Genomic DNA, 27850 nt, shown 5'->3' with positions numbered 1-27850 from the left:
TTAGCTAACGTAACAGGAGTTTTTTTGAGGGAATAACTTTGTGTCAAACAAAAGTGATTGAGAAATCGAGATATTGAGATTGATAAATCGTTTTACATATTTTATCAGTGTATCGGTCGTTTGTTGCATCAGTCGGTGATTTATCGTAAATTAATGTGAACTATCGAAATATGTATACTCCGTACGCTGATAGATTGCACGATTTTAAATTCTAGTTCCAAAACAACGCAGTGAAAAGTACTAAACTCTCCATCTCAATTGTTTCACGTTATGTAGAAAACCGTTGTAGCCTTGCAGATTAATTCCCGCCACACTTGTTTTTTGTCAAAAAACGTGCAATCTATCAGTGCAGTGTACGGAGTACTTCAATTGCACGCAATAAAACGTTCGTTTTTTTTTAATTGTCGAATATCATATTAACACAGTGCAATCAATCTTAAGAATACCTTACAAAATACGATTTACCCTATTTCTACCTTATAAAATTTTCAATAAATTAAATCAGGATATAAGTTATGTATAATTAGGATTATACGGTGACTGCTTTTGGTATTCATCTTTAGAAATACTTTCTATTAAATTCAGATCTTTGACTAAAACGTAGTTGCCTTTGTGTTCTACACCGGGAGAGGTATAATCTAAAAACGACAACATGAGTACAGTTGCAACAACGTTAAGATAAATTGAGTACCAAAAGTCGGTGGTAGTAGCTCTATCGGTACTGCCCATCTATCTCCTAGACTGGAGATTCTATTGTGCGCGAAGCTAGCGGGTGGTGCTGCAACTTTAGAAATTCAGATAATTTGTCCAACATAAATTGTGTTGATTTACCGGAGTGCACAGGGACGGGTGGAGGGTTGGAAGACACCGCGCTGTAGTTGGTTGGAACTGTGTATATGGTTGAGGTGGTGGTTGGTAGGCCACGTGAGATACTTGGTTGTCCTGCAAATTTCACGATTTAACATTGTTGTCCAATATCGGCAAATTCATTTTCACTTACGCCGACCACATCGCAAACATGACAGGAGACACATCATAATCAGCGCTACTATCGCTGGCACTAATGCCGATAATAGCACAGCGTCGAATTCCATTATTTTTGTTGGGCTTTATGAATCATTTTCAACCTGTAAGCAGAACCCACTTGAGACTCTTATCGTTTTGCATCGCCAAATGGAACAATAAAATCTTATCTATTAATCTCTTTTTGTACAAAAAGTAGTCACATTCACTCGGTACACACATACATATGTTACGATACACGCTCGGTATAAGTTTATTGTGGTAATCGCATATGGAGGAGTTGTTGTGATGTTATGTTATCAATAATTATGTCAAGACGAATAATGTGATAAAAGTATCAAAGTACAATAAAGTTAAACACAAACGTTTTGGTTTAAGTCATGAACGGTGACTCTGTTGTCGAAAGTAACCAATAAGTTTCTTTGTAATCGATTATAATATTGTCGGAAAATATAATATTGCTGTGTTTAATTAAACGGAATAATAGTTGCTCGTGACTGAATAGCGATAAGTGCATAATTCGCATGGTGATTTATCCAGAACTGTTACTTCGTTAGAGAATGATATCTTTTTATCGCAACCGAATAGCCTCATTTCACAGTTTATTTATTAAGAATATTGCATATTTTCAAGTGTTATTAAAAAGTAGCAATTGAGCTGAAATGATTATTGAATTGAATTCAACAATTTCTACTGGTTTACAGTCCTATCAATAAACGCAATATTTTAAATGTTTGTTTTTATCAGGGGGATATCACAGATTACCTACATTATTCAACATTATTTTCATGTCCCTATAATTTGCAAATGTTATCATTTTTTATGAAGCGTTTACCAACACGAAATTTTTATATTTTATGAATAAATTTGAGCAAATTAAACGTCGATCTGCATTTTTTTTATAAGACGTACCTACCTAATGTTAAGTAACGAGTAAAAATTTAATGGCAATACATAATTACATCTAATGGAAAATACAATTATGAAGTAACACGTAATTTATTTAATTGATAAGATTACTTTTTGCAAAACAACTACATATTATAAGCCTACCTATGTAGGACTATTATGTTTTTTGCTAACGAGAAGATGCATTATAACTCTTAACGCCATATCTGGTGATGACTTTTCAAAACTCTTCTTGTGACTTAAATCCTTAAATACATACTACGATTTAAAAAACGTAATATTCTAAAATGTGAGAATCGGCTGCATTGTCTGTTCACGATGATCGATGAATGAGGATAAGAGGTAAGAGGTAACGAATCGATACTTTTTACACGTGTTATAAAAGATGTCCTCTTTCGTCATTAAAAATGTAGGGTGTCATTTAAATTTTTGAAGTGAGAGGGGCCGGGGATGAAGTAACGACGTGGGAGTTATATTGTAATTTCAATTTGGTTGTAGGTCGTAAAATTTTATGGTACTTTAAGTTAAAGATCTTGCGGGGCTTATAAATCCTAGTTTACCACTAGCAGGTAATATTTTAAGCAGGGTTGTATTGTACATTTGGTATATCTGCATTGTACGGCAAACGGCACACGCCGCTTCCCAACCTTTTCAAACCCAACCATTGTGCCCGTTAATCGCTCATAATATCCAATAAAATTTTACGACCTACAACCAAATTGAAACTACAGTATTGAGTTACGTTCCCTTAGGTGTTGACTCATCCTAAACTTTTAAATTTATAACATTAAAGAAGCCAGAAATAAACCCGTTAGAATTTTTCGAGCGGACCCCGGGTGTATTGTAATAAATGTAACTGTCTTTTAATTTTGTCTTATTTAGTATTTTAAAAGGACCATTAAAAACTTGACAGAAAGAAATGCGGAACTCTGTAAATTATTTACTCGTACATCCAAATTACCAATAAAGGCAACAGATTTAATTTTTGTGAAAATTTAGAGCTCTTGAAGGTATTTACATCTAACTTATCAATAACGGGAACAGATACAACACTATAATTTTCGTGCCTCCGGCCGGAATTTGGTAAATTACTGTAGTTTCAATTTGGTTGTAGGTCGTAAAATTTTATTGGATATTATGAGCGATTAACGGGCACAATGGTTGGGTCTGAAAAGGTTGGGATGCGGCGCGTGCCGTTTGCCGTACAATGCAAATATACCAAATGTACAATACAACCCTGCTTAAAATATTACCTGCTAGTGGTAAACTAGGATTTATAAGCCCCGCAAGATCTTTAACTTAAAGTACCATAAAATTTTACGACCTACAACCAAATTGAAATTACAATACAGATCTCGAAATCGTCCAGAAACACATGCATTGCGGGCCTAGTCCGGCTAAAAGTAGGGATTTCGAGTTGTCATCGGTTTCGGTTGGCATTTGTTATCAGAATTCTATCAAACGTCAATGTTTGTTTTGTGGATGGCTCGTTAAAAATGTTTTTCTACATATTTATAACAACGTACAAACTACAAAGAAGCAATATTTAACTAAAATTAATTAATTAAAATTACGTTTCGAGCCACTTCTTGAATATGGGCTGGTGTATTTATTACAACAAATGTTTCAGGAAAATGTCAAAAACAAAACAAATTAATTAAATTTAATAAATGTCAGGGAACAAGAGCGATGTTGATTTTAAAATTTAAATGTTTAAATGTAAGTGTTGCCAACACAAAAAAAGTCCCTAATACCAATTATTAAAACAAGTGCTTTAACTTCCATTTAACAAAAATCCGCAGAAGTCGGCATGAAAAATTTTATGTATCACATGTCCAGAAACTGTTTTGCGAGCATTCGTACTCGTCTATCGACTCGTACTGCAAACCGTACTCATGCTCGCAAACGTGCAGTTTCTGGCCTAGTGATACAAATAACTATTCAAAGTTCTAAAGGTTGATAAAAAAGCATTACTGAATAAGTATTTACTTTAGTTTCAGTGCAAAGATTTGTTAAAGATAATTGCGAGAAGTGAAATATACAATTATTCTAAGGAAAGCAAATGATAAAAGATTTTGGTTATCTAAGAATCTTAATCCTATAAATCTTGAGCTAATTTGTGAGTTTCAGTACCCAATAAAATTTATGTAGTTTGTCAAAGTTAAATAATTACTTAGATGTGTATATTGCGTGGTTAGTAAAACATCGAAAAGAATTTAATTAAAAAGTGTTTGAAGGTGATTTAATAGAGCGTTGTTAATAAACAAAAATTGATGAGATTTCATTCTTAATCAAGATATTCTTTTTTTTATTGACCTAATATTTTTTAATATGGTCATTTATATTTGTTACTAACTATTAGGTACACACAGCGTAATCCTTTATTTGAAATGTCGCAAACTTTTTCCTTACCGCAACACTTTTATAGTATTGGTAAACTCTTTAAGTAGGTATGTAGATACCTACTGTTTTTCCTTAGCGAAACATGGTCAAGTAATTAAATTTTCTCCAAAGCATATCAGAAAACATCGTACGTACATAACAGCCACTTAAGTTATTCAATACTCTAAATAAAGTGATGAATGTGATGGTTTACTAAACGTAAATGTTGTAGTTATGGCACTTCATTATACGGGGTGATCAAATAGGACTGTTTAAGTTGGTAACACTGAATTGTATTTTAAATTGTATAACAGGAGTAACTTTCGGTTGTTGATGGCTTGTCGTTGTTAATGCTATACCTACATCAGATATTTGTCAAATAAACCAACAAAACATACCCGGTTGCAGTGTTATAAATAACCGAAATATAAAATTTTCTTAATTGTACTGCCAACTTAAACAGTCCTTTTTGATCACCCGGTACATATGTAGGTACTTGTAACGTAAGTTCATAATTAATAATTGAAATTTATATTTAAAGTAAATATTTTTTAAAAATAGCTGAAAAAAGAAAGTTGGTCGGCTTTTTCGTGATGTGGTGCTGTGGAAACTACTCTTTCATGAAACACCTGGTTGGTCCCAAGAACCACCTGTCCAAGTTTTGAATATGATTATTTAAGTTTAGCTAAATTTTGTTAATTTCTCGGCAAATTTTACCCTATCGCTCTTCCACAGTCTGAAACTGCTATGGGCATCGCCCTACAAAGTATTGTAGAATAAGCAAAGAGAAAATAATTTAACAAGAGTAAACACACGTATTTTATGGTGCATTGTTATTTTTCATTATGGCAATTTATGCATACACACAAAGTAACAAACGAGGTGTTAAACAGTATTAAATTCAGAATCGAAACAATGATGTAATCAATATTTTCATAATATTTCGAATAAAATGTAAAACTTGACGTACCTGAATAACCTTAAAACATACACAAGCTTTAACACAATCACTAATAGGTATTTTTGTTCTATTAGCAAAACTACATTTTTTCCAGTAAGATATTCAGTTCCGAAATGTACAACAAGTTTGTATCACACATGAAAACAGAACAATTGATCTGGAAACAAGAACCATAAAAAAATTTAATTTAAAATCAAACTTTCCTACACAATGTTTACACTTCGCTGCGCAAGCCTCTGGTAAACTCAACAGTCACCTGTCAAAAGCCGAACACAAACGAATTTCAAGGACGTAGAGTTACTCAGCATGGTTCACGGTTGATGGGTGGGTTGTGCAACACGAGGGGTAAACGCTCTTCTTCGCTAATTAACTTGATGGAGCACTTAAAATTTGAAAACAATTGCCACCGGCTCTTAAGCACTAATAATTTGCATGTACCTATTTTAAATTAAATAAAGAAACTGTGACGTCATTATACAAAAACTTTAACCTTGAAAGAATCTTTTGTTAACATTTATATTTGTTTCTTACGACAAATTAAACTTCGGATTATACTTAAGCTGAAATAAACTTCTTGGTTTAAAAATAGCGACAATAGTCTACATTATGAGAAAGACTATTTGGTTAACTGTTGAATATAGTACGATAAGAATTTAAATATTGTGTTACGGAGCTTAGTTTATATTATATTCATCCCTGTAATGACTTTTGTTTATGGAAATTTTGGATGGAAAGAATTAACAGAACAGTTAAGAATTGGTTGACTAAATTTAATTTATACGTTTTTTTAATATAACTTCGTGCTCAAAAATACAAAATAACATTTATTTATTACTATTAGATAACTCAGTGTTATTATTAACATATAATTTGTAAATTTATTTCGGCACTTCTTGTAAGGATTTCCAAATAGGTAAAAACAAAATAAACAATGTTACGGCCATCTTCAGTCTACAACGAAGAATTGATAAATCAATTACGTCTGTTAAAAAAATAAATACGCACTCACAAGATAAAACTATGAATGTAAATGCAACAATATACAGTAAGTTAAATGTGATAAGAACGACAAAAGACCAATTACATGATGTACAGGATACATAAAAGTTAAAATAAATTTTAAAACCGGGTGAGAGAGTGAAATCTCTCAAACCTGTGCCGGGAAGGGTTCTTAAACAGGAATTAGCTATAGTAGGCTGGATAAAAATCTCAAGTTTTTTCATATTTCGATTAGATAGTTTTAGCAAAACTTTTTATGTATTACGTTAAAGGAAAACGTCAACGTTAATTTTGTCATGATGCCTTTAACATACGGTGTTAAAATAAATATACTCGTACTTGTAGCATTTCAATTCTGTAGATGGTAAAACGTTAACTGTTAATTAAATTTATCCAAAGATTTGTTTATTTATTTATTTAGTTACATTCAGTGGTGGTAATCCTCAAATCATTTACACTTCACAGCGTTGAACCTGCTTTAAAAGTAAAAAATCATAATGTGGATTGAATCTCAACTTAGTATCCTCGACAAATGACATTTTCTCAGCTTAAAGTTTGTCAAACTGAAATACATGTTTCCGTTTCTCGTATTTATGACAACCAAGACGTAATGAGAATGATGACAAAATTTAGTTTTGTAATAACCAAAATAAAACACATTAATGTTAAACGTACATTTTGGTAAAAATATCTACAGGTAGGTTTCTTTATAATGGAAAATGGGGATTTCTATTTTGAATTAAATTTATTCTATGTACTATTGGGGACAAATTACTTTGGTCGTCAAAGTCAGTTGACTGACATAAAGTTGTAAAGCAACCATAGGACGGTTAACCTTATTTTTTACTACAGTCAACCACTGTCACTGTCAAACTCATCATTGCAAAATGTTAAATACCGAAAAATGGACAACTGAAGGAGATATTCCTAGGAGGAAAAATTGAAAAGGTTTCCACAAGGCAATTTGGCCCATGGACAATCCCCCAGAAACAAGGGAGATGATTCTAAATTTTTGAATGGTGGAAGGTGCCATATTTTTGACAAAAGAAAAGTCAATAATTTGAAATTGTCATCACTATTGACTTGACGTTAATGGTTGGTTTACATTAATTTGTTTTGAAGTGACAGAAAAATGACGACCAAAGCATTTTGTCCCCAATAGTACTTATGGATACAGCTAAATATTTTCAGAACGGTTTAGCCGAGCTTGTTGAAATTTGGCACACAGTTTGTAGCGTTTAAATTCTATCATCTGAGATTTTTTTCAATTTTCTAACATCATTTATTTTGAAGAGACAAATAAAATTTTAAAAAACCTTGGCATTGGAAATGTTGTCTTTAGCTGTCGCCTGTACTTTGACCAAAAAATAAATAAAAGTTAATACCTAATAACTATAAAAATGAGACATTCAACTGAAACAGAATACATTTTAATAAAAAAAAAGTTTAAACGCGAAATACATAATTTTTTGCTAAAAAGATGTTCAAAATGGCGGCGATCTAGGCATCACTGAATTCATAATAAAATACGTTTTTCAACAATATTAAATTTGACTCCTCGTGCTATTTAGCTTATCAGTATGAGCTTATCTTAAATTTTTAACACTTTACTCCTTAGTTACCGTTTTTTAATATTATAATAATGGAATAGATGATAATACTAGGCGACGTGTCGATAGAATCTGTCTCGTCTATCTCATATACCTAGTGTATTAAAAAAGTACTTATTATTTTTTAGGCTTATCTGTAATCTGGTTAGTCTGGTTAGTCCTCATTGTCACTACTTTCGTTTTTCCAAAGTGGATTTTAATCTAATTAATTAAAAAAACATGCTTGGATAAGCGTAGTTGGGTAATCACTTTGAATACAAATAAATATTTAGCGTTATATTTTTTAAGGACCCAATTCTTAAGTATTAAAAAAAATATATATTGTTTCTTAAATGTAATACTCACAAAGTAATACAAACAAATCAATTTAAAAAGTTTACAGACAATCAAGTTTACAATAAAACTGTAAACTGTTCTGTTTAGAGTGAGGAATTGTCGCTTCGTTGCACGAAGTGAAATAATAAAGTAATCCAAGAAAAACATTTTCTTGTCGGTTGTAGTCTACTTCTACTCTACTGTTGTGGAGATTCCTTAATTTCAACTTGAGTATATGCAGGAGGAGGATCGTACGGCGGTGGAGGTGCTGAAATGCAAGCCTCCAAATAAGATGGAAGTGCAGAATTCGACACGTGTATTGCATTTTCATTATCTATAAAAAGTAAATTAGTTGACTGATGATCTCTCAATAAATGTGAATTACCAACGACAAAAAAGTCTTCTTCGATTAGGTAAATATTGGTCAAATTTTGTTCCGTTACTTCGGGGTGTTCGTCTTTTGAACCGACTGAAATTTAAATCAAAAACTTAATTCTGATTATAAATAATAATTCGTATTACTCTTACCATCTCGACAGACTTGTGTAAGCTTCACAATCAAACTAAGTACAACGATTAAAATTACACAAAATCCCCAGTACTCCATCCTGCTCAGAATTATAACATATTTCGAATGAAACAGCTCACTGATTTGTATTATTGTTATGATTTTTTATCAAAATGGCCCGATAATATTATAACATTGTAATCTGTTAATACCAGCAGTAATTAAATTACATATCTTTTATTATCAAAAATATTTTTCTATGGTTATTTGTCAATTTTATCATGTCCGTTCTATTGTTTTACAATCACCGTCTCACGTCCTCACCAATGATGAATTAAACTAGTGTAATAGAAGTGAAATAAAAAACCTCCTGGGGTACAATATAATTTATGCAAACAGTACCAGTTGCTCGCATCACAGGGTAAACATTATTTAAAATTGAATAAGCTGTAAAACCTTCGCATACGTCTCTCCATTTAGTTGTTCCTAACGATATTCGCTGGTACATGTGATGTGATATTTTTAATAAAAAAAGAACACAATTAACAGATATCGCTTGAGTTTGCTTACTTTTCGCAAAAAACGTTTAACATTTATAGCACGTTTATTAATTGTTAGAACAACTTCGAGGTAACAACACATGAAAATTACACTCCAGTGAATTGGGAAGATGTTGTTCGAAGCTGTTTTCTTTGGATTGTGCATTGCTTTATTCTTCATACACATTCTGTGTTCTTGCAAATATTATTACCAGCGAAACGGTCAGAAGGAAGGTAAGATTAGTTTTAAAAAATATCACCGCGGGTCAAATGCAACTTTGTTCGATTCCTTTTACGTCAATCCTTTATAGATAAGATAAGCATCTTATTGTTAAAAGAACAAACAGATATTGTTTGGGAGATAACTATTTTGTAAAGATTTAAAGGTCACAGGCATTTTCGCAGGCATTCCTTAGGGGAAAATTTGCACCACGAACAGCATAAAACTAAAGAAAAATTTCATTTACAGTGGAAAAATTGGTGAAGTGGGCGACAATAAAATCGCGACTGAGTATTTACGTTTTTCATAATACCCTGTTAATAAAAAAATTCTTGTGTGGCTAGATATTCGGATTAGGATATAATGGAATTGTTATGAAGTAGTTTACTAGACATACATATTTTGTCCAAGAGGTGTGAAAATGTCATCAAATCATTGTAGACCTTAGTTTCGGCAGAATAAAATTAGAATAAAAAGTTGTGTTATTTTGTTTATGTAGTGTGAAGTTTATTTAGAAGAAAAACACATTTTATCTCAGTGTCTAAAAATACAACATGGAATCTACCATCATGCAAAACTTTAGTAAAAATTTCTTATACATAGTGTCCCAAAATTCAAAGAAAGACTCATCAATATGTTGTTAAGTAAAGATAAAAACGCATTAGAAAACTCTGGAAAAAAGTGACGCCTTTATTCTCGAAGATATTGGCTTTTTTCTGAAAGTTTGGCAACATGTTGGATTTATTTCAACAATGTGTAGGTGTTTGCTTTTTTATATGTGCGGAAATAATTAAGCAAAATTATTATCTAAATGTCAATAGCAAAATTACAATACAGAAGTGTCAAAATTTTTTACAAAATTAATTAAACAAAAAGTTAGTGTTCATAATTTTGTCGAAGGTGATGTCTGCAAATCTGAACTCTTCTACAGAAGTAAATAAAAAGTAAGTGTAAGTTTTTTTGGTAAACATTAGGGGTGGAGAAGTCTTTATATTAGAGGTTAAAAGGAATACAAAATGCAAAACATCACGTTAATACAATGTAGAGTGAAAATTACATATCTCAAAATTTGTAATGAAACAATTAGTCTACAGAATAAAATGCAACTTTTAATAAAAACTCCTTAATGGTGCGTGAAAATTGTGAAAGAGTTCCTAGTTGTGCAATACGAGTGGGCAATTTATTAAACATTTTACAAACAAAGTCTTATTAGTTTTTATACACATATGTTAAGCAACGAGAAATATAAAGTGAAGGGACCATGAGAATACGTTGCTTGACAAAATAATGTTAATAATGTCTTACATCAGCTAAGTACAGACATTGTAACTTAAATGCAGATTTAAGATGACCACTGCGGCCCCAGGTTACAAAATACGTGACTGAAAATATTTTGAAACAAAGAATAATATGTCATAAGTACCGGATGACCAACTTTTAATATTTTTATAAGGAAAATAATTTTTGAGAACCTCATTGACATGTTCATCCCAGTACAATTTCGGGTCTAAAGTCACACCAAGAAAGCTAACGACACTGTATGTTATCAACTCCAGAGATGTTACAAAGAGAACAAGAATAAATTGCTTCAAAAGTCCTGTTCACTAATAAATTGGACGTCCTCTATCCAGGTATAACCACACTTCCAGTTTCTCTTATTGAGAACAATTTAATGTAAACAAGAAACAAAAGAACCCAGAACCACACAACTCTAAAAAAATCACGACTAGAAATAATAAATACGAATCACACAAAAGAACATAAAATGCAAAAGCTAACAGAAATCTAGGTAAATCTTGAAATGAACTGGAGGATATTGACAGTAAGTTTTTGATAATTACAGTGACGTTGAACGCACAGAACGTTGAACGTTATAAGCAATTTTGATTTTTATTCTTTTAATTTGAAATAATTTATGAGTGAGTTCAGATGCAATATTGCCATGTGTGTTTTAAAGTAAAATCAACAGCAAAGCAATTCTTGCAAATGTGGCAAATGATACAGTACATAATTGCAATTACAAATCCTTCAAAATTGATATTCCATTAGCCTATTAAAAGTAAATCATCTTTTCCAATAATTAAAATAAAATGAGGTCCAAAGTGTAAGATTTAAGCCCTTATAACGTCGAAACTAAAGGAGATCGGTTAATAGCGAGCGTTCCACGAATTTTGGAATACCTGTATAGGTCAACTTTCTAAATTTTTTGATTTAATTGGGACTTTTTTATAGATAGAGCCATTTTCCATCGCATTACTTATACCTTTTTTTATAAAAACGTGAAGTGTGCTTTATTTTGAAAACTGCAATGTTTCCAGTTGCAATTCAACGCTCTGTCCGTAATTAAATACCTAACATTTAACTTCAGTTTATCGTCAAGGATTCCTTTGCCACGTTTCTATCATTTAATTTGAGAATTGCGGTAACAATTTTGAGGAGTGCGTTCCAAATTTTTGCAAAAGAGTTCTTGTTTTTCTCTTTAATGCGATTTTAACGAAGGCCCAATGTCATTTAATAGGTCTGATTTAGTGTAGATATATTTGCTATTTGGGAAATTGTTTGCTTCGCAAGTTCCTCTCAAAATGTGAGGTCACATATTTTTGATTAAAAGAAAATAGACAAGTCCAGAAATAAAAGAAATCAACTTATTAAATCCATCTTTTTAAATGTGTTTCTCAGTTTACCATCCCTTCCAAAATAAAGGCTTCCTATACATAGTCCTGAATTAAAATGTAGGTATCTCTAATTATGAGTTATTAACGATGTTAAAGTATGTATTTAGAAATTGTGATTCTTTTTCTTGATAAAGCTGTGGAACAATTCACATGCTTGATATAATTGCATATTTACTTATTCTCATTTACAAGTGTTTTTTAATGTTTTGATTTGCACAAATTCGACCAATGATACACAGGTCCGTCCTAAAATACGCCGCAAGCCTTATCTCCGTTATTTATGGCTCGATTTAAATAACACAAAAACTGAAATAAATCACTTTAAAAGCACCATAAGCACACCATAGATTAATTTTTTTCAAAAAGTAATTCAAGCTCAGATGATAGTCAACCTTGTTTTTTCAAATGGCTTGGTATATTTTTTTATTCTGATTTTGAAAGAGATTATTTTTCTGAATCCAACGATATGCTACATGTTAGAATTCATTTAATAGTAACCGCGAAAATAAATAAATAAAATAGCTTGATTGGAAATTTGTTCTTCCAAAAAAATCAGGTATTCTATGGAAATCAATCTTAAACGCAATATTTATTACACGTTACGTCATATAATTTTTTTTTAAATCTTTAGAAAGAATTGTTATTGCGTTTAGGATTGTTTTCCGTAGTATACCAGATTTTTTCCGAAGAAAAAATTTCCAATATTGCTATTTTATTTATTTATTTTCGCGGTTACTGTTAAATGCATTTCTAACATGTGGCATATCGTTGGATTCAGAAAAATAATCTCTTTCAAAATTGGAATAAAAAAATATACCAAGTCATTTGAAAAAACAAAGTTGACTATCATCTGACCTTGAATTACTTAAAAAAAATAAATCTATGTTGTACTTATAGGGCCGTATGATTTCCTTTTCATTAAAGTTAAAGAACGTCGTTAAATTGTTTTGTCTCTGTCTAACATAGTGCTTGGCATATACTCTCACTTTGTCTAATCAATTATTTAGCTAATGAAAGGCTTAACGAATGGGAAATCATACAATCATACGGCCCATAGTGTTTTGAGGATGATTTATTTCAGTTTTTGTTTTATTTAAATCGAACCATAAATAATGGAGATATGGCTTGCGGCGTTTTTTAGGACGCACCCTGTATAATATATAATACTTTCATTGAACAATTCATTCAATCAATTCATTAATACTTCCGTTAATCAATTGTGCTAAAGTGTTTAGTAGGTCTTTGTATACAGTGAAATTTATTTGCCCATAATATTTATGATAATCTTTTATAACTATGATTTATGGTAAATGTTTATGACTAAAAAAGTAAAGATAAGTTTCACTTTTGCTATTTTTTTTCCTCATAGTTCATAATTTCATTTTAAAACACTACGATGTTTAAATTAGCCACGTTAACTTTGGAAATGTATTCTGGGCTGCATTTTCAATTCCGCCGGGCTTATTATCACTCGTGAAATACCCTTATAATAATTAAAGATAATAATTATTCTAACAAGAATGAAATGCAATCTAGAAGGTAGGCTCAACACTGAAAATTTTGTAGCAAATAGGTATGTCGGAGATTCTATCAATTCTGTCATTAAAATTTATGATATGAAAAACCTAAATCACACACTTTATCGGTATTTCACAGTGTATATCTTTACATAGATAATGATATTTTGTTTTATGTGTCATACCTTGCATCATCCTGCTGAAGTGGCATTTAACATTGAACATTATTTATGTGAGTGTATCTGTGTATTATGTGTTGCCGCACTCTACTTCCATAATTTATTTCAGACATTTCTGGAATTTTTCCGTATTTTTGTTTTTGAAAAACTATTGAAAACACCTGTTTATTTAATTGTACTTACCAATTTCTCACATCACAGAGTCGGAGAGATTTTAATACTCGTGCAAGAGTATTTTTTATTGCATAGTCAACAAAGACAATGCTTGCCGACGTAATAACCACGTACGTACCATAGGTTGTTCTTGGATATTGTTAAATGTTATCTTATCATCGCAGTTATTTACAATAAAGCCTCCTGAATAAATATAGTGTAATTAACAATTTCGCTCCTTACTTGCAAGTTTAGTGTGTAGGCAAATTTGAAATGATTTTGATCCTTTTCAAGAAAAATGGTCGATCACGAAGATCAAATTGGTTTTCTTATTGTTATTGTTATTTTGGTGGTTTTGATACTTGGTATTAGGAAGTATTTGCAGTTTAAGAAGAACCTGTTCAAGATGAATCTACAAGAGCGGCATGCAGGCAAGTATTTAACAACCTTGAAGATAAAAAAGATTCAGATCGTTTCTATATAAATTCTTCTACCTTTCATTTTTATTTAATTTACCTGCGTAAAATGATATCTAAACAATATTTTATCTTATCATAAATGATCAAATTTGTTTTTGCCGTAATTGCACGTTAAATACGTAGCATCAATTGATCAGTTGTGTCAGTTATCAACATTTAATATTGGTTCAAGTTTAAATTTGTTAAATCAGGTGAGTACCTAATAGGTTAGCCTCTTTTCAGTTTTATTTTTCTAATATAAGTAATAAAATTCCAGTTTCTGGCGGTTTTTCATTTTCTTGTGAAAGTAGAAGTAACGTATCTGCTTGCGACAACATTATCATATGATAACAGTAAACGTCAGTAGATGTGAAATTCCGAAAAAAAATCACTTTTTCTTGATTTTGTATTTTGTAAAGATAAACAGAACTCATCTGTGAGAAAAATTGATTGACATCATATCAGATAAGAAAAACAAGTGATTTTTCAAAAAACTGGACGTATTGTTGGTTTCAATTTTCATAAATTATAAAATTATTTTTCAAAAAGTTCTAATCTTTAAGTTCTGGAAGTTTTGCTCAGTTAACTTTTGTGTTATTTTATAACAGACACTAAGCACGATGAAATTAAAAGATAAATACATAATCTTTATCCCATTGTTTTAACACAAAACGCCATAAGGAATTAACTAGAAATTACGCGTTCATTTTTCAAAACTGTACAATAAACTTTAATTTGTTGATGTTTATTATTCACAATAATTTTTTGGCTCCCTATCTTATCACGATCTTTTTTAACTTATTGTCTGACTCGTGGAGTAGTCGCCAAGAATTGCCAGTGTGGTGAATATGTTTACTCTTTTGTGTGTGGGTATCGTGCTTTGTGCTATGTCTGCCTTCATATTTTGGTGTTACACCGAAAAAGTGAAACTCGGCCAAATCCAGGGGACAATCCTGGCCGAAGAAAACCGATCCAGTAAGCACAAAGAACTACTGACGTGTTTCAAAATCACTGTACCCTTTTCGGTTCAATCATTTGACGTCAAAAATTGATTTATTGATTAGTGGAAGGGCCTCGTGCGTAAGCTTTTAAGTATTTTGGACTCCAACTTTATAAATATAGCCATAAATGTCTCATAATTATAATCTTTATAGGTATATTTTATCTTATCTATAATACCTACAATTTTAGAAAATTTATGAGTCGGTCTATAATCCTTGCAAACCAACACTAGTAGAAACACATGCGATGTTAAGTGAAAGAAATGGCACCGGAGTTCGTCATTTCTATCATTGCTGTGGTTTTGGTTTTGATTGTGTTAGCTGTGCTTATAGTGACGTGTTTTCGGCAGAAAGAGTCACAAAATACGAACAGATCAAGGCCGGAGGAGAGGACAAGACACAGGCGCTACATTAACAGAGGCGGACGGATTGTCTTGAGTGAGTCCCGAAAATTTTGCCTAAGTACGTGTATTATTCAAATAATCGCGAGACATCATTCTGCAGATAAAACAGATAAAGGTTTTATTTTTACGAACGTAATAATAAGCATAAACAGCGAATAATTTTTCTGACTTAACAGAATAAAGAGCTTAGTATTGTTACTAGCCACTTCGCTATTCTAGTCTATTTATTTATTTGTCAGAAAACATTTTACGACCACAACAAACACAAAAATATTTAAAAAGCAACTTACATTTCACTTGAATGTCTCGACCTAATTACTCCTTTTATTCTAAATTGTTTTTTTTTTCTACAACTTGTTAGAAGAGACTTAAAGAGTATTGTTACTAGCCAGTTCATTATTCATTATTGTAGTCTATTTTACTTGTAAGAAAACATTTTACCACAATAAAGAACACAAAAATATTTCAAAAACAACTTACACCTTCCATTTAATTCATTCTCTTATTGTAAATTGTATTTTTCCATGACTTAGTAGAACAAGACTTAAATAGCTTAGTATTGTTACTAGCTAGTTCGCTATTATAGTCTATTATATGTGTTTGTGAGAAAATATTTCACCACAGTAAACACAAAAATATTCGTATTTCAACACCAACTTACTTACTTACTTGAATGGTTCGACTTAAGTCTTTGTGTTATTCTAAATTGTCTTTATCTGAAATTATTTAAAAACTGTACTATAATAATTAATTTTTAATGCGTAAAAGAATTGTTTATGGCAAAGGCGAAAAAAGGAAAAAGCATTTTTCAAATACGAATACCGAAATAGCGGAATCATCAGAGTGCATTGAAAACAATTAAAATTGTGTCTCCATCTTGGCTTTAGAAATATCAAATATTGAATTTGTTTTTGATGTTGATCGTTTTTCTAATTGCAGAATTGTAGAAAAAATATTGTATGGAACTCATGCATTTGCATTGTCTTTTTTCACCCATGGGATTCACTCGCGTCAAAAAATGTACTACTTTATGCACTTGTCGAAGAAAATATTATTAGACAACAGTATTTGTTGAGGTAAATTAGGAGAAATTGATTATCTGACAACGTCCTTTGCTAAGTTAAGGCTGCATATCCGTTTTGATAAGTGATTAAAATAAACATCCAATCTATAATTACATTTTTAATCTACAATGTTTTGGAGTAGGTAAGTGTAATAAAAGATCTTATAAAAATCATTGTAATGTCTCCTTGGTGAATAATCATTTGATAAATGATCTGGACTTTTGTTCTCACACTAGTAGGTAATATCTCGATCAACGATTAGGTATAAATTTGACTGAATAAACTTTTTTCTTCAAATTTTATTGTTTGTCTTGTGACTTTACTTGTTTGGCAATGTTTGATCATTTGTACAATCACTTCTTATCAAAATTTCTGGGACCGAGAGATTAATGGTGTAATTTCTTGAGTGATGAAGGGTCTTTGATAATTCAAAGTCCAAAATGTTTTTCGCGATTTAGGGTAACAAAATTGATGACATAAATAGATTTGTCCTTCTCTGTTTTGTACGTTGGTGCGTCACTATCTACGTGCAAAAGTGTCGGCACATGTTTTATCACTACATCACTAGCTATAAAATACTTATAATCTGCCTCAATTCTAAATTTAATTTCCATCAACACTGCATTCTACGTTAGAAATACAACCGGCAAAACTGTTTGGTGAAAAATGCGTCATGTTGTGAGGTTATCATTCTCCGTGTCCGTTTTTACTACTCAAGATTTTAGAATAAAGGAAAAGATCGTGCTAACCTTTTTATCTCTTCGAAACATTTTACTAGACCATTTTTCATTTTAGCCTCAAGTAAATTACGTTGTTTTCGAATCATGTTTATAAAATAATTATATTGCCAACTTTAGTTATAACAATCCCCAGTTTAGAAATATTTTTATTTTGCCAACATAATTCAACATGTGGTGGAAATTTAGAATTGAAACATGTCATCGTTGAGCGCATTCAACAGACTGTCGCAGCCGAAATTGATATGTCAATAACATTGTCAAAGAGTCAAAGTGACAAACAATTTACAATAGAAAAATCTTGGTGTTTCCAAATTAATGGCCGCCACTGTACCTACATATTTTTTTGAAAAATTATGACAAACATTCTATGCAAACCTAAACCTGGAACGATCTATGAGATATAATACAAATAAGAAATATTTATAAGTATTCATAAATTGCCCCATCAAAAAATGATTTTTTTCTTGAAAATTATTTAATTTGAAAGACATCTTTCGGTTGTTTTAATTTTAGAGAAAAATTTTATTGATGAATTAAAATATTACACTATTAAAATCATTACACATTTCTTGTTGACTGATTGAAGACTACCAAAGGGGTGTATTTATTAATCTGCAAGTAGGCTTTTACTATTTAGAAGGTTTGGTTGCTTTTCAATAATTACAAGGTCATATTTTATATACATATTTTGTTTATCGGATAAATGGTGCACACTGAGGTGAGATAAAATAAAATACAGTTTTTAAAAATCTACATTTATGTAATTTAATACATACAATTCACTTTTCGATCTAACACAAAAAATTCATTCTCACATTTGTGTTTTTTTTTCTGTCGCAGATTATGTTATCATTTCGCCAACATTTTACTATACCTTACTTTTAAAAATCATTTCATTTTCGTTAACTACATAGTTAAGTTTACATTGCTACCTATATGCTTACTGCTGATGTTACTGAATCTTTCCAAAGCTTATACATATTTCAATTTGTATTTTATGCAGGATATTTTACGAGTGATAATGAGCCCGGCGGAATTGAAAATGCAACTCACAATACATTTGCAAAGTTAACCTGGATATTTGTTTTTGATTTAAAAAACATAGCTGTGCAGTTTCGTAAATTTTGACATAAACGTCATTCGCCTGGTTAAATGAAATTGTAAAAAAACGATGAGTTTTTGAGAAAATGCTTATTGTCCACATAACCGCACAGCGACAGAACCTTTTTTATTATATTCGGCATAAATCAGTATCATGTCTGTTTTTCATCGTTCGAATACATTTTAACCGTCGTATTTTAACTTATTCATAAATGTGAGTTGCGACAAATAAAATTATTGGAAGCAAAGCCATCATGGATTCATCATTTCATTTTAAAACAATACGATATTTAAAATAGTCGCGTTAACTTTGGAAATGTGTTGTGGGTTGCATTTTCAATTCCCCCGGACTCATTATCAGTTATCACTCGTGAAATATCCTGTATATGTATATATATATATATTATACTATACTATACTATACTATATATTATACTATATTTATCTACGCAAAAGACAGGATGATTAAGGTTGTTTTCCTGGTTGCATATATTAAAATATATCAAGATTTATATTTTTTTATATAACCCACTGGTGTGAATCTGACACTGGGGAACACATTTTATTTTTAGTATTATCTGATAGATCGATAAATATGAAAAAAGTCGGGGCAAAACGACTCCAACAAGACGTCTCGTTGACGGGAGCTTTTTAGTTTTTGAAGTGTTTGTTTCTATAACTTGTCTGTTACTTTTTGTTATTTTTTATAGACAATAATACATACAATGCTTCATTTTGGAGTGGTTATTGGAATTGGGGCTGCCTGTGCCTGTCTCGGTTGGTTTATTTGTTTTTTTGCGATTTACAAAATTGTACAGCTTTGTACAAAATCGCCGAAAAATACAAACAACACCACTTGTAAGTATATATTACAACGGCCTACAAATTTCCATGGTGCAACACTGGACAATCCGAACAAACCGTTTCCTTTTCCTCTTAGTCATATCAGTTCTGGCAACATAATTGATCAGTTGATCACATCAATCGTGTGGTCGTAGTGAAAACTTTCTAACTGGTTTGTTAAGCAAGTGCTAAAAAAGTAACAAAGAAGAAGAAACTTGGATCTTGACTTGTGGAGTTCACGGCTAACAGTGCATTTAGCTAAATTGTTGACAATTTCTACGGTTGATTAAATATTATTTGCTATCATTCGGCTACGTCATTCGGTAACACCTTATCACTAAAAATCGATATCCTGCTCCAGTTAAGATTTGTGCGTCAATTCAAATAGAAAATTTGCTTCTCTGTGAACAGCTAAAATTACTTAAGTATACATTTTTGATCGTCGTTAAGAGTGAACAGATGAAATTTATGCTGCTTCTTAGAAGGGCTACAATTAAAAGGTGCGTAAAAGACTTACTTGTGTCTTGATGCAATAATATATTTACTTCGAATTTGTTAAATTATCAATAAGATAACTGGCTTAATAGATAAGATTCCTAAATGTTCAATTTAACTTTCAGTTTCAAAATTAGTCTTGTGAAAAATGGATGATACTACTATTATTATAATTGGAGTTGCCGTATTTTGTTTGTTCTTCATGGTTAGTTGTTGTAAAGCATATGCACAACGAAAATCCTCGGAAACGGAGACCAGTGCCACAGTTACGACTGTTACGACAAGAGTCCGCAGACATCGTAAGTTCAATTTTGCAACTCTTGTCTCTTCATCGTTGAGAAATTCAGCAAATTTCAGTGCGCCAAGACGGGATTTACTCGTATTATTTAATAACCTAAGTTTTTAAATTTTTGGACTGAGGTGAACGTGTTTTTTTAACATTTTATCTGATTTTAATCTGCCACAAATAAGTAAACATATACCTAATCTATCGGATTATCTCTTTATAAATTTGTTATCATTTGTGTAACTTGTGCAACAGACCAACTCATTTTTATGTGCGAGATTGGTAACATCATTTATGATCCAAGTTCCAAGATATATTATTGACTCAAGCAAAAAACCACTTGTCATTTGCAACAGCATTTTTTCAATATTCAAGTAATTTCAAATGACTAACGCCATAAAAGTGCTGTTGCAAAGGCAAAGTGTTTTTTTGCAAGTTGAGTCAACTATAGAAGGAAATAATTTTATTAATTAACATAGATACATTTGGTGTAACTGATTGGCCCTCTTAGAAGACATAATTCTTGCCCGTGTCACCACGTTCATAAAATGAGTACCTACCTACCACAAAAGTAAAATATTTTGCTACTCTATACCCGAGATGACGAACAGATAAAGTAATAAAAAAGGGGATGTGGCGTTAGTTGCGCAGAACGATATACGCCGAAATCTGTTTCACAATGCCATTTGTCATTCTTATAAGATAAGAATGTGATATAGTTGATAGACTGAGAAAAATGTTGCATTCATTGACGTGCACATCTCCAAACATGAACATGTGGTCGAACTGCTAAAGCGAGGTTAAAACTAATGAAATGCCGTCAAGTAATTTTTGTGGATATACATCAGGCTTTCAAAAATATGCGCACGTTTTGAATAAGCCAATTGGAAGCTTCTGTTTAAAATACGCAGGCACTAGGGGCGGTTTTATTACTATATCTGTTCGTCGTTCTACCTATTGAAATTTTCATGCATCAAAGTGATGAACTCAAGTTTCATCGACTTTAAGAAATCTTTCAAGAAGCTCATCCGATGTTGCATTAATGACAGATAAATTTGCTTCAGTAGTCAATTAACGAATGCAGATTTCATTAAGCCTTTTTTATAACTTATAATCCAGCCACCCTTTTTAAACCAAATTCATTGGGCAAAATGTTTCTACTCTCCCTATACATAGAAAGCCACAAGTAGGTATCTGCTATCAATTTCACTATCACTCGTCTATCGTGGAGATCTATCAAATTCGCAACATTCTTGAAGTGTCCAGCATAGCATGTTCACTAGATTCTTTGCCATATTAAAAAATCTCGAGATCAATAATTCTTGTAAGCCTAATGCTCCATTTATATTGTCATCGACCTTTTGCGATGACAAAGCTTTTTACTGGATATTTTATTAAGCTCGAATCGCCATTTCATCTAGTAATAAAACTTTATTGAATTATTAACGGATTGATTATGAAACGCAAAATGAAATACTAATCAAATTTCGCAATAAGATAAATGCTTATTTATTCACCTTTGACCCCAGGAACAATAAATCATAAACTACCCTCGTACAAAACGTATGGTACATTATTATCAACGCCACATCTGGGTTGAGAAAGAATCCACTTAATAATAATAATTGTATTGTACATATTTAACAAATTCGTCTTGTTGATTTTTCCGAATGTTTAATTCTTTTTTATTTAATAACAATTTATTAATAATTGATATAAAGGTTTTTAAACTTGATATTTTTAGAAAGAGAATCAAAACATTTTTGTCAACAAAATTATGGAACACACGCTATACCTAGTGCAATTATTTTCAAATATTTGGCACATCTGTATAACTGAAAATACTTACTTAGTTTAGCTTTATTAAAAATTATTTCTAATACAAAAATAGTTATTTATGCAACAAGTGAGTAAAGTAATACTTTTTTTACGAAAAGGAAAATTTGCCGCCCGAGCGCAGCGAGTGTGCAAATCCGCCGAGTAAAAAAAGATACTTTACTAACGAGTTGCATACAAAAATTTTTTGGCGTCCATAAGTTTAGATAACAATTTTTTTGACACTCTCAAAATTTGAAAATTTTCTCCTGTGTGAACCCGTGGACCTTTAAAACGCTCGTTTTACTCGCGTTTTAATTGGCCCACTCATGCCAAAAAAATCCCAATTTACATACGAACTCGTTAAAAAACTACTAATTATGAATGAAAAATGTTATAATTGCGTTAAAAAATGACACGCTACGGCATTTTTTTTAACGGAAAATGCGTGCAAAAATGAACCGCTATGGCACTTTTTTTAACGCTTCTTGACCGATTCAAAAATCACATATTTTATGAACGCAAACGAATGAAAAAACTTGCACTTTTTTTGACCGACGTTAAAAAAACAAAAAATATTAAAATTATACATATGTAATAATAATAATACTTATAGGGTTAACATTTTTATACAATGCGTTAATAAAGTTTGGAATAAATTCGATAAAACTGTAAGTATTAATTTCTGAGAAAAATCCTCGAAGAGGTCAACTTTGTTTTTAAAAAGTGCATATTCTTCACAACAATCAATATTTTTTTAAAATGACAACGCCAACTTTTTCTTCTCTTTCTGATAAATCTTCGTACTAGCTAAACGATTAATGAAAAAAATTGGTACCTTATACAGGTGTCCCCAAACAAGAAGATGAGTCCATAGTTCCCTTATTTATGGGAGGCTTTTAATTATCTATACACCAAAGTATCTTTATGAACGCACTGTATATGTTTATAAAATGAAAAAGTAATAGATTTACAAATACAATATTTTTCAAAAATATTTCAGAAAACTTATCATTTTTATGCTATACAGACTGATTCACATAACTTTCCGACCCTAACGAAATTTAAATGCAGCCACCAATACGTTTTTCATTCATAACTCGATCTAAAAACATGAATTATTTTAAGGTTTTGTATGGTTTGGACATCCCTCACAAAAGTCGACAATATTTTTGTTTTATTTAAAAAACTGACTCATCATGTATCAATATCATATCTATCCTTTCGTCATTGAAGCACAATTTAATTAACAAAAATTATTTCAGAATTATACAAAAAGGAACTGTCAAGTGATTGTCAATAATGCCAGGAGTGTCCAGATTTCATAGTAAAAAAGGTATCAAGTTATCACTTAATAACGTATTACTGGCTGCATTTAAATTTCGTAAGGGTCGGAAAGTTATATACGTGTTTCACGTAAGAGTACGAGCCTACGACGTTGCAAATGCAACCCAACATTCGATTTTCATGAGTAACTAGGTGAAAAAAATCATATTTTGACAAAAAGTATTTTGGACATCTTTGAATTTTTCAAAATTTCCCCTTTTTCACAGATTTGTGCCAAAGCTCTCCAGCGATTGTGTTAGTTAGGGGTGTCCAAAACCACAATTTATAATTTTTAATGAATCTAGTTCCCATTGTGAAATGTATTTTGTGTTGCGTTTAGACTTCGTCAGGCTCGTACTCTTACGTGAAACACTCTGCATGTGAATCAGTCTGTATGTTGCCATTATTCTATTGTACCTAGTAAGAGTTTAGTAAACTAGTACTTAACAAATTAGAAAACTCAAACTCATGGCGATAACACAAATTTGACACAAATTTCAATATGAAATTATTGACGAAACAATACATTCTTTATTTAATCTGGCCATTGTACACCACTCTTTTGCACGTAATTTTTTAAGGAGTAACAACGATCTATTTTTGTTCAAGTAGAATCACAGATAATTACACCACCAAAAATATCCCTCGTGATCTGATAAGATTAATAAGGAAAATAAATCTGTTCAAATGAAACAGTAATTCATTTGATAAAGCATGTCTTCAATAGAAGATATCCTATACGCTTTCTCAGTATTAGTCATCTGTATTTTGTGCATGTTTTTTACGCGATTATGCTGCCGATCCAGATGTATGAAAAGACGGCGGAAGAATCAAATAAGATCTAGAATAAGAAACGAAATCATGTTCCGTAAGTATTCATGAAAACTTAATAAATATAAGAATAGAAGAATTGAATGTAAACGTGCGTGACGCAAACTGCTAACAATGGGTAATAAACGAAGAGTTTTGTGAAAAGTAGAGAAAACGTTGTTAACGCTTGTAATTCCCAATCGCACAATAGTCTACATCCGTCTGCGTACGTTTCCAAAGGCATGATTCAAATTTGCTATTAATAGTGCTAATAATAGCGCCGCTATCAGTACTTGACCACGTCTTGGCGCAACAACAGAATCGTCTTGTTCCTCGAACTGTCCCCTTTCCGATTTTTTTCTTGTTGGGCTAAAATTTTGGGAGCGCAGTTTTGGGCCACTCGGTAAACACTTCTGAGTGAAAAACACTTATCTGTCCTTAACGCATTGACGTAGGTATTTATCATCTTCGTTGAGTACCTAGTGATTTTGCGTATCGCAGATAAAATATCGAAAAATCTAAGAAACAATTTAATCCGATTCAGAGTTCGTTCTCTGATTAACGCTTTCGAAAATGACAACAACTCTGATTGCTGCCATAATCGTCGGTGCGGCGTGTGTAAGCTGTTTTGTTTGGGCTGCATGTCTAAAATTCTGTAACAAAGATAAAACCGAAGGAGGTAAGAAGACCGTGTCGCGTTGATTAAAATTTTGAATATTTATAGAAAGTGTCCGACCTTGTGACTTAAAAAAACCAGACAATTTAGTCAAATAATTATACGTCCTCCGTAAATATTTATTTATCTCCATTAAAAACAAATAAACTTTGAAGATCACGGGTTCGCCAGTAGTACCGTCAGTGTAGCGTAAACAACATAACACCAATGTTCGATGTATCGCTTCCCACTGTTCTCTTTCTGATTTTCATGGTTCTGTTGTTCCTTTTGTACGTGTTGTTGCAATGGAAAATCGGAAAGTACCACAGACCGTACCGTTTGGTGTCGCAAAACATCTGCGTGCTGAGTGAGTCGCACGGCTCGCCCTTTCACCTGCTTTCGGCATATGCCCTCAACTTTGACTTTTGTTGCAGCAAATCAACAGGAAGATATTTATAACATAAGCAGCCGAGTCCAGGGACAAGGACAATGGCCGACCCACGACGCACACGTATCTTTGGACAATTTCGCCATCACGAACGAACTGAACAAGTATAACGATGGTACGTCTGCGTCCTCCTCTTCGTTTCGCGTTGTCTGACCTGAATTTGTTGCAGATCCCCCCACGTACGAAGAAGCAATGAGCATTGCCACCTCGATCAATAACAATACTGTAGTACCTGCAGTTGTACCAAAGACAACTATTACTCCTACTAGTACCACCGCTACTAGTACATCGAACTAAGTAATGAGATTTCGACTCAATCTGTATATAATGTATATTTCCAATCGAAAAATTGTGATAACTTGAATAAGTCGTGAGTGTGAATGATCCTTGTATGTAGGTATGTCACGTGAGGACTAATTTAAGTGTAAAATCTCAACAGATTTTTTAATATAGGACTTGAAAATGAATCTAGTTCTTATTTTGTTACTATTAGATTAAGACAGTTAATGTGCGATGGAACGTACAAAAATCTTGAGTGCAATTTAGATTTAAATTTTAATTATCGTTAATTTTAATCAGCTGTTTGGCAAAATTATTTCGATATTGATTTTAATCTGTAAGACGACCGCGTTCTAACAATGTTGTTTTTATGTCGTATTATCTGAACAAAGATTTTTGATTGACACAAATTATTGTTATTAAATTGTAATGATAAAGTTTCAATCACATGTAAAATTTGCCATTCCGTAACAATTTGTATTTTGTACTTCAATTCTTGGACCAAAACCATCAGGTTACAAAAGATTAAATTATGGATTACCTACTTATGGAAAATGATCTTTAAAGTGCATTATGTATTATACTGAACAAATGAAAATAAACAAGAGTAAACATAATACAAAATTTAATTTTCCTCACAAATTTAATTTTAATAAAGTGATAATGTATTCTATTACTAAAATCATATGAAAAAGTCTAAATAATCTAAAGTGTCATATCTTGAAGTAGACATGCCTTATCAAAAATTTTACCTTGAATGGATAATCTCTTATGTATTTTATATTTATTGCCAAAGTGACTATTTTATTATACATCAAAGTTTTTTATAGGTTAAATATTGAGATAAAAATGCATATCCTTGATAATGTATGTGTAGGGGGCCCAAAATAAAACGTTGGGGACTAGCTCCTTAAAGATAATCGACGTAACGTCTGCTTTTAAAAAAAAAAACTTAATTTTATCTCAGAAAAACACTTAAATTCCTATTTTCGTACGTATTTTCCTATGTAACTGCGCTCTAATAATAGTATATTATGTTATTAGGAGCAAAAATGAAGTTTTATTTGCTGAGACTGGTAGTTTGGCTGTCCAGAGAGTGAGCCAATGTACATAAAATCATTTTTGCTCCGGGTAACATATATGTACTTTTTTGTTTTCAAACGTTCATAACAAATTATTTATGAAATGTTAAAAAACCAGGAATTATTTTTAGGTAGAAGATTGGGTAGACTGATTAATGTAGCTCGTTTTGGAAAGCGTTACTACAGCGTGATCAACAATGACTGAGTCTGTTGGCAATGAAACAATTGAAAAGTACTGGTGTTTTTTGTCTCGTAATTGGAACTGACCGGATTTTTTAACTTGAGACGACATTAAAAACATTTTTGGTTATGCCGGCTAAATTTATGCTGTTATAGTATTGCCGTTATAACTTTTTATCTGCTCCGCCCACTAAAATTGACCAATCAGAATCAAAGCCAGATTCAATCTGTATACTTTTTCATCACATTTGCCACGTAAAAAAGTTAAGGTTAGAATTTTCCTGTCAAGTCCACAATTATTGTTTTAGGTTCTAAAAAATAAAATGTCATTAAGACAATTTGAATGTCAGAAATTTTTACTGTGTAAATCAGATCGTCTTAACAACCTATTTGATTGGTAACTAAGAAAATGAAATGGGCGGGGCAGATAAAATGTTACGTTGTCCTTAGTATACGAAAATGAACCTTTGATGGTAAATTTCAAAATTGACAAATTTCATTGTTACCAACAGACTCAGTCATTCTTGATCACACCGTATGACTAGAATAAACACTATACCTAATTAACGCTGTGAACAAAATCCGAACATTTTTTCAATAATTGTTCATCTGTCAGCCCGCTTTAATTTGGATACATTTTGTAGTATGTTTTGCAATTATGTACAAGTTTCTTGATTAAATCTTATTTATTCACTTCAGCGTTCAATATGTCAGATTCAGAAATGAATTTGTTAAAATTTGAGTTATGATTTTCAAATGATTGAGCTAGTTTACTTTATCTGCCGCTCGTTTGCGGAGATAATAAGTTTATCTGCCGCTCGTCAGCTCCTCAGATGCCATGGCAATGATGTGACACTTTAGCATTATCAATCC

At 31.7% G+C, this 27850-nt stretch overlaps 2 protein-coding genes across 14 annotated transcripts; one reads left to right on the top strand and one right to left on the bottom strand.

Moving 5' to 3' along the window:
• Positions 1 to 373: 373 nt before the first annotated feature.
• Positions 374 to 14164, bottom strand: LOC138124687 (uncharacterized). Of its 4 annotated transcripts, none has more exons than XM_069039828.1 (6): positions 5483 to 5675; positions 5285 to 5432; positions 1001 to 1127; positions 832 to 942; positions 692 to 784; positions 374 to 638 (listed from the first exon to the last, which is right to left on the bottom strand). In XM_069039828.1, exons 3-6 carry the CDS (start codon positions 1092 to 1094, stop codon positions 514 to 516), a joined length of 423 nt encoding a protein of 140 aa, XP_068895929.1. In that variant the 5' UTR covers positions 1095 to 1127; positions 5285 to 5432; positions 5483 to 5675; the 3' UTR covers positions 374 to 513. The 4 variants fall into 4 exon arrangements, with proteins under 4 accessions (XP_068895929.1, XP_068895930.1, XP_068895931.1 ...); XM_069039829.1 differs by having other exon boundaries at positions 5494 to 5675; XM_069039830.1 differs by lacking the exons at positions 5285 to 5432; positions 5483 to 5675 and adding an exon at positions 14021 to 14164.
• LOC138124685 (uncharacterized) lies at positions 9322 to 25903 on the top strand. 10 transcript variants are annotated; one of them, XM_069039824.1, is made up of 4 exons: positions 14521 to 14660; positions 19469 to 19616; positions 25423 to 25551; positions 25606 to 25903. In XM_069039824.1, exons 2-4 carry the CDS (start codon positions 19484 to 19486, stop codon positions 25731 to 25733), a joined length of 390 nt encoding a protein of 129 aa, XP_068895925.1. In that variant the 5' UTR covers positions 14521 to 14660; positions 19469 to 19483; the 3' UTR covers positions 25734 to 25903. The 10 variants fall into 10 exon arrangements, with proteins under 10 accessions (XP_068895928.1, XP_068895923.1, XP_068895925.1 ...); XM_069039820.1 differs by lacking the exons at positions 14521 to 14660; positions 19469 to 19616 and adding exons at positions 19701 to 20101; positions 20222 to 20395; XM_069039827.1 differs by lacking the exons at positions 14521 to 14660; positions 19469 to 19616 and adding an exon at positions 9322 to 9480.
• Positions 25904 to 27850: the final 1947 nt, after the last annotated feature.

Source organism: Tenebrio molitor, chromosome 2, assembly GCF_963966145.1.
Source record: "Tenebrio molitor chromosome 2, icTenMoli1.1, whole genome shotgun sequence".
In the NCBI taxonomy this organism is placed as follows: domain Eukaryota; kingdom Metazoa; phylum Arthropoda; class Insecta; order Coleoptera; family Tenebrionidae; genus Tenebrio; species Tenebrio molitor.
Note: the sequence above shows the minus strand (reverse complement) of the source record. Positions and strands in the feature narration are given on the sequence as shown.

Bases quoted from the DNA above. Each gene is read 5' to 3' on its own strand.
- LOC138124687 (XM_069039830.1), bottom strand. From the start codon at position 1,094: ATGGAATTCGACGCTGTGCTATTATCGGCATTAGTGCCAGCGATAGTA. The intron at 943-1,000 runs GTAAGTGAAAAT...TGAAATTTGCAG, and splicing joins ATGTTTGCGATGTGGTCGGC to GACAACCAAGTATCTCACGT. The intron at 639-691 runs GTACTCAATTTA...TGTCGTTTTTAG, and splicing joins GCTACTACCACCGACTTTTG to ATTATACCTCTCCCGGTGTA.
- LOC138124685 (XM_069039817.1), top strand. From the start codon at position 15,713: ATGGCACCGGAGTTCGTCATTTCTATCATTGCTGTGGTTTTGGTTTTG. The intron at 15,912-25,422 runs GTACGTGTATTA...CTTTTGTTGCAG, and splicing joins GTCCCGAAAATTTTGCCTAA to CAAATCAACAGGAAGATATT. The intron at 25,552-25,605 runs GTACGTCTGCGT...AATTTGTTGCAG, and splicing joins ACTGAACAAGTATAACGATG to ATCCCCCCACGTACGAAGAA.